Genomic DNA, 15,814 nt, shown 5'->3' with positions numbered 1-15,814 from the left:
CCTCCCTCAGCAGATGAATGAAAACTGCACAGACATCATTCTGCAACAATTAGCCTATTAATCAATTAGTTGCCAATTACTAAATTAATCAGCAACTATTTTAATAATCGATTAATCATTTCTTCTTTTTAAGATTTTATTGGACAGTGAACAGTGAGGCAGACAGGAAACATGGAGAGAAGTGATATGACAAACATTACGGGGACGTTGCTGTTATGTTGTGCAGCAACCTTTCAGCTGCCAGAACCTCCAGTTTTCATCATTTCTTAAAGAAAAATGGCAAAAATAATACCTCTGATACCTTTAACAGGCTGCAAGATTAGTCCATTAATCAATTAGTTGCCAACAATCAGAGACTGATTGTGATTTTATGTTTACTGAGCGATCTGTAAAAAGCCAATCAAAGGCGCATTTATAAACATAACACAGATTCATTGCTTTTGTGATTAATTTTCTTTTAACTTACAAAGAAGTCAACATTTATTTTGCTGTTATTGTTCTTTTTTATCCTTCTGACACAGCTTGTTAAGTCGGTTTATATATGTTAATTTTATTTATAACACAGAGTCACAACATCTTGTTCTTAAACTCCATTCAGATGAGACAAAATCTAAAATAAAACACTTTAATGGGTAAAAACTGGAGGAAAGCTCAGGAAGAGCAGCAGGGAGGGATTCCTCTCCCAGGACAGACAGGAAGTAGAATTAGTGCTACAAACTTATTGATTAGATTTCTGAGATATCACTGCTAACGATGGTTTACAGTCCACGTTATTAATTATATGGACGTTATAAACAGCTGCAGATTGTTACAGGTGCAACAACCTGTGAAACTGCACTTCTTCTTCTGTTTCATTTGTCTCACTGACAGGTGAACAGGTATCATATTGATATAAAAACAGCTGGTTCAGGGCATCTTCATCCATTTATGGGTAACTGTGGGAGTGGAAATGAGGCTCCTGCACATCCAGTCCCACAATGACTGAGATTTATAAAACAGAAGCATGTGTACGCAGCGTTTTATAAATCTGATATAAAGATATTTTAATCAGATTTCATCATATTTCTATGAATCTTAGTCATGAATCTGAGTTAATGAGTTTTATGCATCTGACCCTGGTTGGTGTCTTTGTCCTGGTGGTTGTGTGGATGTTTATTACAGTATAAACACAACAGCACAGCGACTGTTGTGTGATGTAAACAGACGACTGAACACACAAACACTCATCAATAAATCATCAATAAATCATCATTAATCCACTCCGACAGCAAACGTAAAGAAAAAGATTTTATTGGAAAACAGAAACAAGGAGACAGACAGATGAGCAGAACGCAAACTGGTTTCTGTGTGTGTGTCAGAGTCCACTGTGTGTGTGTGTGTGTGTGTGTGTGTGTGTGTGTGTGTGTGTGTGTGTGTTCAGAAGCTGATAGAAACCAGGATCACAGTGACGTTGTCTGCACAGCCTCGCCTCACCGCCTCGCTCGCCAGCTGTTGACAAGCAGCTTCAAACCGAACTTCCTCCTCCGTCACGCCCGACCTCTTCTCTACACTTCCCTCCTGGAGGAGGGAGACAGAGGGGAGAGAGAGGAGAGAGAGAGAGAGGGAGGGGAGAGAGAGAGGGGAGGGGGGAGAGGAGGGAGAGAGAGGGGGGAGAGCTGGGAGAGAGGGGAGGGGAGGGAGAGAGAGGGGGGGAGAGAGGGGAGAGAGAGGGGGGAGAGAGAGGGGGAGAGAGAGGAGAGAGGAGAGGGGGGGAAGAGAGAGGGGAGAGAGAGAGGGGGGAGGATGGTTAGGACAGAGCAGACACTGACAATAATCACACAAACATACAAACGATTCAAGAATAACGAGGGTTTAATAAAGTGATGTTTAATAAAGCAGCCGCCTCGTTCCTCGTGTTTATTAAAAGGATTGTAAGGAGTTTTTTCTATGATCTGCTTCGTCTGATTGGAACCTTCAACAACTTCATTTCAAATTTATAAAGTTAAAATATTACAAACATTTGGTTCTTTGTGAATTTAAATCATCTGTTTTTTTCATCTGGTTGTCTAATTGAGTTATTGTTTTAGTTTTATTTGGATTATTTTTTTAAAGCTGCTGGGTTGTTTTAAGTAGAGCTGCAACGATTAGTCGATTGACAGAAAATTAATTGGCAACTATTTTGATAATCTATTAATCGTTTTGAGACTTTTTTTTTTTTTAAGAGAAAATACCAAAACTCTCTAATTCAGATTCTTAAATGTGAATATTTTCTGGTTTCTTTAGTCTCTGTGACAGACGAGACATTTGATGACGTCATCTTGGGAAACATTGATCCACATTTTTCACAATTTTCTGATATTTTATGGACCAAATGACTAATCGATTAATTGATAATGGTAGTAATTGTTTGTTTTAAGGAGTCTAAAGTTGTCTGTATGATGTAATATTTTATATGACTGTATTAGAAATTGTATCCCTGATTTATAACAGCAGTATTTCACTCTGATATTGTGATTTATATTTTGACATATTTTGTTTTTTCTGGTTTAAAATAACTAAATAAAAACATGATGACATCATATTCCACAAGTTCAACAACTATGATGAAATGTTTTACAGTTTTAGATCATTTCAAAGACAAATGAAGTAAAAAACTGTTCATATGTAGCTCAAGATCAGTGAAAGTGTTTCCTTCTCTGTCTGGAAACATCTCATCTCTTCTTCTGGAGCTGATTTATCTGTTTGATGTGTTGCTCTGCTGTTCATTAGAAGCTTCGTTCAGTCAGTAACGTCCTCACAAGAAACAGATTTATGGACTAAATTCATTTATAATCCACTGAGAAAGAGACAAGAAGCAGGCAGCACGCTCTCATTTACAAGAAGAAGAAGAAGCTAATGTAGCATTATCAAGCTAATGTAGCATCATCAAGCTAACGTTACTGTCAGTCGATTGTGAGTCAGTTCCAGGATTAATGTTTATGGTAACTGCACACAACAAAGATGGAGACCTCTGTAGCTTCAAAATGCTTAGAAGACTGAAAAATATTAAAAGTGCAGAAAACTCAAGGACATAAAGACACCTGCAGGACGTTGAGGACGAATTTAACAGCTTCATCAGCAGAAAACACTTTGAACAACCCGTCACAGGCCAAGATGATAAACCTGCAGAGAGACCAGACAGACGAGAAGTTCGTTACTGCTCGTTTGGACTCTTATCAACATGATGAAAAAAATCTAAACAAAAACAACTTTATAGTCCACATTTGTTGCACAAAAGTAGAAATTTGTCTTCAGCTTGCATGACAACCAACATCAACGTCACATCATACGTCACAAAAACAGTAAAGTAAAAAACATTTTCAACGTTAGATGTAACTAATGACAGTAAACTGAACGTCTTAATGGACAAAACGAGACATTTAAAGACGTCATCTTGGGTTTTTTCACCATTTTCTAACATTTTCTGGACCAAATGACTCATCGATTGATTGGTTAATTATTCCCTAAATAGAAGTAAGACAAAGAATAATAACAGAAGTGACAAAATCCATTAATATGAACTTTTTTGACTTCACTAAAGCTCAGAATGTCTCATCAACATGGTTCTTATACGTCTCCTCTTTCCTTTCATATACCGATATTTGTCTTGCGTTGAAATACAGACGCATGAAGAAGAAATCAGCTTGGTGTAGTTGTTTGTATCAGCTGTTGTGTGGCTGTTCTTGCCTGTCATTGGCTGTGAGCTGACACCTCCTCAGATCGGGGGTCGAAATGACCCCGCAGCGTTTGTACTGACCGTCTCCGATGGAACGAGACACCTCGAGGACACCCAGCACCCTGCCGTCCCTGCAACACACACACACACACACACACACACACACACACACACACACACACAGTTAAATATTGACTTAAGGCGGGAACACAGATGATGAATCTGGTTTGTTGGTGCTGACTGATGGGAGGATGAAGCAGTTTAGTGTGAAATGTAAAGACTCTAATGCTGCCCGTCGTTCTCAGAGAGAGTTTTTAAAACATGTTTGATATTTGTGACTGATGACATCACTCCTGTGTCACCTGACGGAGACGTACCGGTATATAAACATAAGAAGAAGAAAGGTTTGTGGTGTGAGAGAGCGCTGGATGGATCTACAACATCAAGTCAAAGATCTACACGGCCGACCAGAACCTGAAGTTCACTCACTGACTCTCCATCAACGAACTCATGAAACTTGTTTTTTCCTCCTTTTCTTACATCAGGGTTTGGTTGTTTGTACATTATTCTTCATACTGTAAAAACTCATATTTCTCTGATAAGAAAGACAACGAGAGCTGATAGAGAACAAGTGTTTTTGGTCTCCTCTGAGCAGTCTAGTAGGTTTAAGAGTTTGTCAAACACATTGATAATAACTGGTCATTAATAAAGTCAGTATGATCTAAAGTTTGCTTTTAGCCACAACTTCCTCCTCTTCACGTGAGGTGAGGCATGTTTCATTAGTGGATACAGGTTACAGTATCTGTCTGCACACGTCTTCTACACAGCAGCTCTTGTATTTAGAGACAGATGAGAAAGACAGAGACAGAACAGATCTGTGTGTGTTTATTTACATGTAGATGTTGGTTGTTTACCTGACGGTGCCTCCTGCTCTCTGGATCCTCATCCTCTCCTCATAGATAGTCGGGTTGTGTTCTTTATTGAGAGCCAGAGTCACCACCTTCCTCTGACCCCCCACACCTCCTCCTCCTCCTCCTCCTCCTGCTGCCTCCATCCTACACAACACCGCCTGGAGACACACACACACACACACACACACACACACACACACAGAGACATGACCATCACAGCCTGGTGTCTGTCAGAAGTGCAGCTCTTTTCTCTGCTTCACTAGCTTAATGTCGTGTCTGTAGTTTATCAGTTAAACCTGCTGACACTGATGCAGCCCAACAACCTTACAGAAGCTCTAAAGGTTTCCTCTGCAGTTTGTGACCTTTAGTATCACTATGGAGGAATTCTTTAATGAGTGTCCTCGTGTTGTTTGCCTCGTGCACACGCACAAGGACGTAGATCCTACCAACGGTTTCACACTATTCCACTGATCTACAGGTGGTTGTAATGCACCGAGAAATGCCACAAAATGCCACCAAAACCAGAGAAGAAGACTGAGAGCTGGTAAACATGGATGTAAACACAGCAGGATTTAAAACACTAAAACTAAACTAATTAGTTTTACAATTGTTTTATGAGGAAGGAAATGGACACAAGGAGTTCTTGTGAGTAATAGTGAACGTAAAGATTCATTTTGTTATCAGAGAGGTGTTGCTGTGGTTGTGGATACAAGCTGCGCTTCTCACTGCACCACAGTATTAAATAACACAGCTCTAGACTCTGTTTATAACTTTTAACAGTACTTTCATCAACTAAATAACAATAATGGAAGCTGATGAATGAAAGAACGTTTCATCACCGTCTGCAGTACCAACAGTTGCTCAGCAGATGTCGCTATTCTGTTTAAAATGCTTCAAACCAGTGAACCTTTATTAAAACAACTGTCTCATACTGATTCAGTGCTTCAGGAAGCTTCATTTCTCCTTCACAAGGTGAGAGAAACTCTGGTCTAGTGATCAAAAACTAAACAGAACTGTGAATTTATCCTTGTTAACAGCTCAGTGAGGACAAACTGTCACTAAACAGATATCACACAACTTGTAAATGAGCTGTGAACCTGTACTCGTTAGAGCTTTTATAAGATCTGACAAACACCGTCGTACCCTGCTGTCTCCCAGATTGGCCACGTACACCATGTCATCAACCACCAGTACACAGGTCGCTGTGGAGCCGTCTTTCCATACTGGTTTCCTGTTTCACAACACAGAGAGAGAAGAGACTGACTGCAGCTACAACAATTACTAATAACTAACTAACTTACTGCTACTCTACTACACTTTAGACAGAAATACTGAACTTTTTACTGCATTACATTCATCTGAAGTGAAGTTGTAGTCAATAATTTACATAAAAACACATTTGATAAGTTTAAAAACACACATCTTACTGCTCCAGTGTCGTTAAAAATGAACTATTATCTCCTGTCTGTCTGCTAAACTCTACACTGAGCAGCTGTTTAGGAAATTACTGAGCCTTATTTACAAATATTAAACTAAAGCTGCAACAATTTTAATCATCAAATAATAATTTTAAGCTTTTTTTTTTTTTTAAAGCAAACATTGTTCTGTGCTTCCCAAATGTAAATATATTCTAGTTTTCATGCTTTTCTATGATAATAAAGCAATAATCTTTTAATTTTGGGCTGTTGGTCGGACTAAACAACACTCTGAGAGGCAACCATGAGCTGTGGGAACTATGATCATTTTACAGAGTGAGAGAATAATCTAGAAAAGCTTCCATAGATTCATCAATAATAAAAACAATCATTAGTTGCAGCCCTGGAGACGTAGAGATGTTATAAAAGACTGATCGCTGTGAGGAAGCTGAGACCATTTACAGCAAAGAAAAACACTCAAACGCTTCTCTAAAATATAAATCTGTATGTTTCTGGGACTCTTACTGGCTGGAAGCCTTCCTCAGGAAGTCTTCATCTGTCTGGCGGAACGTGTCCAGGAGACATTTCTTAACCAGTTTGTCCAGATTCTCAGTTTCTCCTGAAAGAGACGAATTAGAACCATTAAAGCTGAGTTTCTGTCTTGTCTGTCGCAACAGGAAAACAGTCAGACTGTCTCTCAACTCACCGCTGGGAAACTTCTTGGCCAGATTATGATGCAGATGTTCAGCAGCGAACCGAGAAGCTCGCGCTCCGCCGTGACCGTCGAACACGGCGAAGTACGAGACGCGAGACCTGCCGACACAGAAAAAATACATCTGAGATGACTCAGCGATTATTATGATAGTTGCAGCTCATTGATGAGTCATTCTAGAGCTGCAACAATGAGTCAATTAATCAATTAGTCAACTGACAGAAGATTAACCTGCAACTATTTTGATAACTGAATGATTGTTTTAGTCATTTTTTATGAAAAATTGCCAAATATTAGTTGGTTTCAGCTTCTTAAATGTGATGATTTGATGCTTTTTTTCAGCTGAACATGATAATAAAATGAATATCTTTGGGTTCTGGTGTGTTCTGTGGACGTCACCACTGACTCTTTTCACTATTTTCTGTCATTTTATAGACAAAACAATTAATCAATAATGAAAATAATCGTTAGTTGCAGCCCTTCAGTAAAACTACAGTACAATATGATGACTGTTGTTGCTTCCTCGTGTGGTCTGATGTGTTTAATGTTTATCAGACGTGACGACGAGATGGTGAACAGTTCTTACACTTGGCAGGGCAGAGCCGACATGCAGCTGCTCATGTCGGGCAGCATCACATGATCGTCCTGCATCTCCTCCCGCTCGCCACGCCTCGCCGCCACATAGCCTCTCAGCACAGGGAGGCCTGGTCGACAAAACACACACACACACACACACACACACACACACACACACACACACACACACACACACACACACACACACACACACACACAGTAAGTCCATCTCCACACAAACACTCTTCATCTCTACTCATCATATTTCCATCTACTCAGAGATTAAAGAAAAAGATGCAAACAAACATTGTGGTGGGAGAGCTGAAAACCTTCTCTACAAACTTTCTTGATCTCCTCCTTTTCCTCTTCTTCTTCTTCTTTTTTATCCGCGTGACGCTCTGCATCTTCTCGTTTTCGTTTTAAACTTTTCTCCTCCTCCTCCTTAACTTCTTCTTCTTCTTCTTCTTCTTCTCTGGTGGACTTTTGTTGAGCTGACACTGGAACTGAGGAAGAATGAAACAAAAAACACTTCATCAGTGAGAAAATCATACTACTTAAAGCTTAAATAACATCAACACATCCTCTAATACTCCTCCAGCTGCTTCATCATCAACTTCAACCAGATGTTTGCTGCATTGTTTCCACTCTGATGTGGATTATGTTTATGATTGTCGTCTCCTGCATTCCTACAAACTATGTTTATGTTTGATTAAACATTGTTGTTCTTGTTTTTGCTGTATGTTCACGTTTAGTGAACATACAGTTAGAGTTGCAACACCAGTGACACCACAAACTAAAAACTCCCATAAGGTTAGTCCTAGAGATCTGGAATTTTATACCAGTTGACTAGATATAAAGGGTTTATGGTGTTCTGCATAGTTCTGGCATAAAGCACGTTTTAATTATTGTTATTCAAATATGACTCATTAAAGACGAGGACCAAAAACACTTTTTTGAGCCTTATTTGAACTGATGTAGTTTTGTTTGTGTTTTAGCTACATGCTAAACAAACACATTTCCACAAACTAGAAGATGTCACTTGTCAAATGAAGCCTGATACATACATCCTGGCCTTACAGTTCTCCTGTTATAACCTTTTCCATTTGGGAGTGCCAAATAGGCGAAAAATTCTATAAAAAGGGTGGATGTTAAAGGGTTAAATGTGAATATTTTCTGGTGTCTTTAGTCTCTATGACAGTAAACTGGAGATCTTTGAGTTGTGGACAAAACGACACATTTGATGACGTCATGTTTTGCTTTAGGAAACACTGATCCACACTTTTCACCATTTCTGACCAAACAACTAATCAATTCATCAAGACAATAATTGACAGATTTCATAATGAAAACAGTTGTTGGTTGCAGCGTTATTTTTGTATGTTTCATTGTTTTACCACACTGAATCAAAGGAGATTTAATAATAATCGAGTAACAGAAAGACTCAAGTGAAGTACAAGAACCTCATAATTATACTTTAAGTACAGTACTTGTACATGTACTTTGTTACAACACTGGTATCTGATTCTGACATGATTTATATATATTTGGATTCTTTCTTCAGTCCAAACTGACACATTTACTACATCTTTGTATAACTGATTATAGAGATGTGCCGTCCTTATGATATACAAAACATACTGACAGTATCAATACCGCCAATCATTTCTGTGATTATTGTCGTTTTCAGAGGAAACTGTGAACACAAAGAAGATCTCCTGCCTTCATCAGCAGATTTATTTTGTTTAGCCACAGTGAAGCAGATTCCTACTGGTCTCAAGGCTTCCTACTGGTCCCACAGCGTTTTACTGGTCTCACAGAGCCAGAATGACCACAGCAGAGAACCAGACTGTCTGTCCAGCTCTGGACATGAATTTCTATATTAACATTAGCACTAACAGAAGACTTTCAGGAAACGTTGATGATTATCGTGATGATACCGTTTACCGTGATATTTCTAAAACGGTAATAATCAATAAAATAAACATCCTATTCGATCCATTTCTACCCCATTCAACGCTTTTCCTGCTCGTTATTTTGCTCTCCAACAACCTCAGTTTGTGGATGTCGGTCCCGAAGCGTTAAATAAAAGCTCACTGTTATTAAAATGTGCTGGTTAATTACCGTGAACTTACCGGGAGTCTGTTTGGGCTCCGGCAGGTCGTCGAACAGATCCATCCTGCTGTTAGCTCAGGAGCTAACGTTAGCCGCTTAGCTAACTAGCCGAACTGCCGGTTCTTGCACCGGTACAGCTCAGTATCTGTGTCAGAAACAGGCTGGCGGGTTAAAGTGTCTGAAAGGTTACCTAAAACAAGATAAACTATCCTCACAGTCTGTTGGTCAACACGTTAATTTACTTCAAATGCAGAAATGTTTAAATTTGCTCGACTGTGGTGGTTCGCTTAGGGGTCGCTGCTAGCATCTTCTTCTTCTTCTATGAGGTTTATTGGCGGTTAGCAAACAACGAATTGCTCCATTACCGCCACCAACTGGTGTAGAGATGATACCCAATGATATTTATCAGTGAAACCAGATTAAACCTTATAAACACATTATCTAATGATTTAGATACTCTAGATGGCATTACCCTGGCCTCCAGCAGCACCGTGAGGAATCTGGTAGTTATCTTTGATCAGGATATGTCCTTTAACTCCCACATAAATCAAATCTCAAGGCCTGCCTTTTTTCACTTAGGTAATATTGCAAAAATCAGGCACATCCTGACCCAAAAAGTCCACACATTTGTTACTTCTAGGCTGGATTATTGCAACTCCTTATTATCAGGCTGCCCTAACAAGTCTCTAAAGACTCTCCAGCTGGTCCAGAATGCAGCTGCACGTGTTCTGACTAAAACTAGAAAAAGAGATCATATTTCTCCCATTTTAGCTTCGCTGCATTGGCTTCCAGTAAAATCCAGAATAGAATTTAAAATCCTTCTCCTCACCTATAAAGCCCTTAATGATCAGACGCCATCATATCTTGAAGAGCTCATAATACCATATCACCACACTAGAACACTGCGCTCCCAGTATGCAGCTTACTGGTGGTTCCTACAGTCTTTAAAAGCAGAATGGGAGGCAGAGCCTTCAGCTATCAGGCTCCTCTTCTGATGAAGACCCTCTCTATGTTTAAGAGTAGGCTTAAAACTTTCCTTTCTGATAAAGCTAATAGTTAGAGCCGACCAGGCTCGCCTTGAACCAGCCGTTAATTGGGGGCTGAGTTATTGTATGAAGATAAAAAGCCAACAACAAGAAAGCTTTTGAAGTTACTGGGTAGGTAAAATGTTTATCTGTGTTAACAAGGTTGAGGTCCTGTACACAGACCACATACCTCGAGCACACCTGTGCAACCTTGACCCTAAAACCAAGTCTTTAAACCCTCAAACAGCCCTTTGAAGTTGTGTCAGAAAGTGAGGACCGGGCCAAAATGTCCTCACTTCCCAGGTCTAAAACTCAAATTGCTTTTTGTATGATGGTTCCTGCCATACAAGTAAACACACACACACCAACAGCAACTGATCATATTTATTCATAAAATAAAAATTACTTTCCTTCAGGTAAATATGACGTCACACAGCTGCGTCTCCTATAAAATCATCCTGAGCCTGAAAAGCACGTTAGACTGTCACAAACTAAATAAGCGATATTTTATTTAAACATGTTCTGCAGGCTGCAGCTGTTTTTATTGCTCCTTTTCGTCGGTTCTGTTCTACCAGTAATTAACAGGTTTAAATTGTCTATTTGTGTCTCATTCTGTGACAGACAGACACTGCTGTAGATATATAATCAAATAATAAAACACTGGAGCAGTTATCAGGTGTTTTCCTTCCAGATATAACTATGTAGAAATTATTAAATAATGGTGTAAAATGTTAATTAATTTTAATTAATTGTATGAATGCATTTTAAGTTTAAACTGTAGAGTTTAAACTGTTACTTAATAATCTCTGACTTCTACATATCTGGTAGTTGAGGTGCTGTGCGTCATGAGTAGTTGCCTGTAACACTGGTTCCAATTCCTTGCAGTTTCACTGAATATTGCCATCCCAAATAAAAACAAACTTAAAATCACATTGTAAACAGAGACACAACACAAGAGTTTCCAAATGTCTTTGGTATCAGCAGTGAAAAACTTTCCATTTTATATTGTAAAAACAAAAAAATAAAGGGATACAAACGCTGTTATCAGAGAAATACATGGAAGAGCCCTCAAGATGAGAGTGCTGGGAGCCCTTTCTATTGAAGCACAAATGCCATGGTAGGTAGGAATCTGATGACCACTGCCTTAAAAAAAGACCTTTTAGATGAGGACAGTTGTTCCAGAAACCAAAATATGCAGCAGAAAGATGTCCTTGTGGGCTGAGTCATTGTTTGAGGTTAAAAAGCCAACAACAGCCAACATCTAAATACCTCCAGCAGAGAACCAGAGCTTTTTTTTCTGCAACAGTACATCAGAGGACTGGATGATGCAGGATTTTTTCACGGGGTCAAGAACAGGATCCTGTTCAGTAGACAGGCCAGCATGACGAGCAATAGCGCATTCCTGTACCGCGGACAAACAGGTCTTAGAAAAAAGTGGTATGTAAACAAAGCAAGTTATACAAGTCCTTGAATGAAATCTATCTTTATATCTGCAACACTGCGTCCAAACACTGAATGATGCAGGTCACGGTCAAACAAAAAGAAATGTTCCACTTATGATGAGAATCAGTGTGTTATTGTCACCAAAATCTAATCTGATGGATATACATGCAGTAATCCCAGGCTGGATCCCTGACCCGACACTCACCCGGTTTTCAAAACTTCATTCTCAAGGCCAAAACTCCAAGACAACCAACTCATGACATCCTGATCCTTACGTTGGGAAGGCCCCCACTGGGAAAATAAAATCTCTCTCCTACCAGTCAGTTGTGTTGGTCAGAAGTCACTCAACAAATGTTTCTTGGTCTAAGGGTCGAATCAACCACATTAGAAGAGGAAAAAAACTTTTACTAGTCATCAAACAAACACAAGAATCACACAGAAAAAAACACAGATAAATAAATGAAATCAGAACTCTCTCAGTCTAACAACAGGTGTCGAAGACCACTCAGAAAAAGAAACTTTAAATCAAACCTCCTTTTACCCACCGAGGGCTAGGGAATAATCACATAGGTCCATCTTATTGTCAATTATCTTAACTAACAGAATTAGAATATATGTTTGTAATGAGGGTCAAGGCCTTTCATTTGTTTCTCTTCAGTGATAAACTATGAGCAGCAGCTCCTGGATACTTATAAATCACTGGGACTAATGTTTTGTAGATATAGCGGGCTATTAGCTATATTTCAACATTTTTATGACCTCCTCAGTACTACATGAGTGAGGCCTTCCAGCAGCACAAGCCTGTACTGCAGTGACTGGAAATATGGCATTTAGCTAAAGCTAATTAGCAGCAAGATGCCCCCCTTCTCCACAGACGACTACCACAAACTTCTACAGAAGATTGCAGTCATGGAAAACAAAACTCACCACTTAGAAGTGAACATGGAAGTGAAGGGACTATGTGGGACGACACCACCTTACCATGGACTCAAAACAGTGGAAAAGATCATAACACACGGCTAATTAGCACCAACAAGACTACCAAGAAAAGGGGGGGCTGTGAACCAGATAATAAATCTACAAGTGGTAGTCCTCCCACTACCCAGCACCCTGAGATTTGTAATGCAACTGGCTGCCCTGCATTATAATCCAGGCAGAGCGTCTCTTCAACCCCTGTTCTTAGTAGGACACAGCGGTGGACAGCTGCGAAAGGGAGAGCTAACAACAAAACTCCCCAACAACCGAGTGCAACCATGTCCTTCATTATGCATAACTTTACGGCTTAATAAAATTTAAACGGGCAAGTTATAAAAAAAATAACCCCCCGTACAGTTGTCATGAAAGGGGAAATTAGCTTTAGAGACCTAAACCATTTTTTTGTACCAGGCTGTAAACATGTTTATTTCTGCTGTAAAGTTGGGCATTTTAACATGGGGGTCTATGGGGATTGACTCGCGTTTGGAGCCTCAAGTGGTCATTCAAGGAACTGTTTTTGGCACTTCCGCATTGGCTTCGTTTTACAGCCCCGGAGGTTGCCGCTTGGTTAAAAGCTGCAGAAAACTGTCCAGCAGTGAGGTGATTTAAGATGCGAGAGCATTTCAAACTTAATCTGGTTTAAAAGAAGGGTTGAACAAAACACAACTATGGTTGGTAACAGGCAGCACCTCAGAACAAACAATCAGTCAATAGATAAACCATGTGTAAAAACAAGGTCCAGGGTATGCCCCCTAATGTGTGTGGGCCCAGACACATGTTGAATAAAACTGAAAGACTCAGTGACGTTAAGGAAATCAGCATCATCCACATGAATATTACAATCACCAACCATAAGAACTTTGTCCAACCTTATGATAGAGGATAAAAAAATTGCTGAATTTCAGATACAAAAGAACTGTTAAAACCAGTGGGTTGGTAAATTAAAGTACAATAAAAAAAAGAGGTGAAGATTGCAGTCTTCACTGACTGACTCTGAAAGCATTTCTTCAGGACCACAGCAAGAACTCCAGCCTGGCCCGGGGATCCCAGGGTGCAGATAAAAGTGCGATCAGGCGGGGCACAAGAGATAAGAACAAAACGAGAAGAAAACAACAAAACGCAGCCTCAGCCTCAAGAGAGCTACCTTTAATGGTAGTCCCAATCATGCTTCTATGATGGTATGTAAACAACAGAGAGAGGTTATAGAGGTCGCGACGCTGCCGTGTGTCTTTGGAGGCGAGAGAGAGAGAGAGAGAGAGAGAGAGAGAGAGAGAGAGAGAGGGAGCAGGGGCCACTGTTTATTTTCTCGTTCATTCATTAGTTTATACATTAGTTCACTATGTTATTTTCTCTTTTACAAAGACTAGAAGGATCTTACTAAAGACTTGTATGTGGTACCATATGTGGTGTGAATTTACTAAATTCTATTTAACTAAATATTTATTAAATCCCCAAAGTCCAGCTGTGGTTAATCGGATGAAGTAAGGCAATTGGTTTCCAAACTTTTTTTAAAGTAAACTGAACGTTAGAATATGTTGCCACAATAAGCTTTAACTTTCAGTGGCAAAGCATCAAAAAGTGCAACAACCTTGAGCTACAACAAGAGTTTATTAATAAGTCTTTGCAAATCATCCTCTCATCTACAAAAATCACTCATAATGGTTCAGATGGTTCAGATGATGGTTCACAAGCCCCTTTTTTTGGAAAGCGAACATTCTAATATGCTGCCACAACACACAAGACTATGAACAATTCTCTCATGTACAAAAATCCTCTCCATATGATAATAAACAGTAGTTTTGAAGGTTTGCCCTGGCCATAAAGCTCTTCAATGTTCAGAGTTCAGAGTAAGCCAAATAAGAGACTTACAGCTTTTGGTAGATCTCACAGATTATCCACCACGATCCGTCCCTCCAGAATGATGCTCTTTCACATTCAAAGTGTAGTGAGTTCAGAGGTGGACCTGGTTCTTGTTCAGGCATGACTGGGAGCACTGCAACTGCAACTTGGCTGAAGTCAGCATCTGCATCTTCAGCCTAAGAGGAAAAGCATAAGAGGAAAAATATGTTATATGTCCTTAATGCACCTGGTCACCAGTCTTAGCTCTAACGTTTACATATTTATTGGATGTGCTTAAAGTACCGGATCGATAAGCAGTATTGGTAGGAGTAGTAGTAGGGGAGAACGGGGTAAAATGAGCCACCCCCTTTATCTAGGTAACCATAAACAAAAGTAATCATGTGACCACAAATTAAGGAAGTATAGTTCACATTACTCAATCCATCTTGCACTCAAACACATGGAGAGAGTGGTCAGCAAAACAGCAAAAAAATGATTTTTGTCATGCCAAGTGAATTCATCATGTTACTAAACTTGGCAGTTTCATTAAAGTTTTTAATGCTGAGCTCCTGAACTCCAGTCTTCTTAAGTTCTTCCTTCATATATTGTCTTTCTTGATCATACTTAGTACAATCTATAATTGCATGTGTAATAGTCTCCTCAGCCAGCTGGAAAAAAAATTGTACATATATTGGTATGGGCAATCCGCCACAATGAGTTGGAAATATCAGCATATCGGATATCGGCAAAAAATCCAATATCGTGCATCCCTAGTTACAAGTGTTACAATGTTGACGAATAAAAACCTAATTGTTGACTAATGTTAAGTTTAAGCCACACACAAACATGCTGTACATACAGACAGGTCACAAATTAAAGGAAAAACCAACATAAAGTATCTTGGTAAGGTGTTGGACCACCATGTGCAACCAGAACAGCATCAATACACTTTGGCATTGATTCTACAGTCTCTGAACTCTTCTGGAGGGATGAACACTATTCTTCAAAAAGATATTTCCTCATGTGGTGTTGTGATGATGGTGGTGGAGAGCGCTGTCTAACACGTCAGTGATTGATTACACAGATCTAATCAACACCCCTAGTAGGTGCGT

The 15,814-nt window shown here is 39.5% G+C and overlaps 1 protein-coding gene across 4 annotated transcripts; it reads right to left on the bottom strand.

Annotated features, from left to right (window-relative positions):
• Window positions 1-1,350: 1,350 nt before the first annotated feature.
• LOC121898671 (integrin-linked kinase-associated serine/threonine phosphatase) lies at window positions 1,351-14,902 on the bottom strand. Of its 4 annotated transcripts, XM_042413997.1 has the most exons (11): window positions 14,733-14,902; window positions 9,441-9,565; window positions 7,638-7,811; window positions 7,319-7,436; window positions 6,727-6,833; window positions 6,546-6,639; window positions 5,749-5,836; window positions 4,609-4,763; window positions 3,706-3,825; window positions 3,060-3,141; window positions 1,351-1,557 (listed from the first exon to the last, which is right to left on the bottom strand). In XM_042413997.1, exons 2-11 carry the CDS (start codon window positions 9,481-9,483, stop codon window positions 1,417-1,419), a joined length of 1,122 nt encoding a protein of 373 aa, XP_042269931.1. In that variant the 5' UTR covers window positions 9,484-9,565; window positions 14,733-14,902; the 3' UTR covers window positions 1,351-1,416. The 4 variants fall into 4 exon arrangements, with proteins under 4 accessions (XP_042269931.1, XP_042269930.1, XP_042269934.1 ...); XM_042413996.1 differs by lacking the exon at window positions 14,733-14,902 and having other exon boundaries at window positions 9,441-9,845; XM_042414000.1 differs by lacking the exons at window positions 9,441-9,565; window positions 14,733-14,902 and having other exon boundaries at window positions 1,352-1,557; window positions 7,651-7,741.
• Window positions 14,903-15,814: the final 912 nt, after the last annotated feature.

This window comes from Thunnus maccoyii, chromosome 6, assembly GCF_910596095.1.
Source record: "Thunnus maccoyii chromosome 6, fThuMac1.1, whole genome shotgun sequence".
NCBI classification, from domain to species: domain Eukaryota; kingdom Metazoa; phylum Chordata; class Actinopteri; order Scombriformes; family Scombridae; genus Thunnus; species Thunnus maccoyii.
This window is presented reverse-complemented; position numbering and strand designations above follow the sequence as displayed.

What these genes read in the sequence shown, in the direction of transcription:
- LOC121898671 (XM_042413997.1), bottom strand. Translation starts at nt 9,483, where the DNA reads ATGGATCTGTTCGACGACCTGCCGGAGCCCAAACAGACTCCCG. An exon ending in CTGAGGAAGGCTTCCAGCCA is followed by an intron (nt 5,837 to 6,545) that starts GTAAGAGTCCCA and finishes GTTGTGAAACAG; the next exon opens with GAAACCAGTATGGAAAGACG. An exon ending in AGAGCAGGAGGCACCGTCAG is followed by an intron (nt 3,826 to 4,608) that starts GTAAACAACCAA and finishes TGTGTGTTGCAG; the next exon opens with GGACGGCAGGGTGCTGGGTG.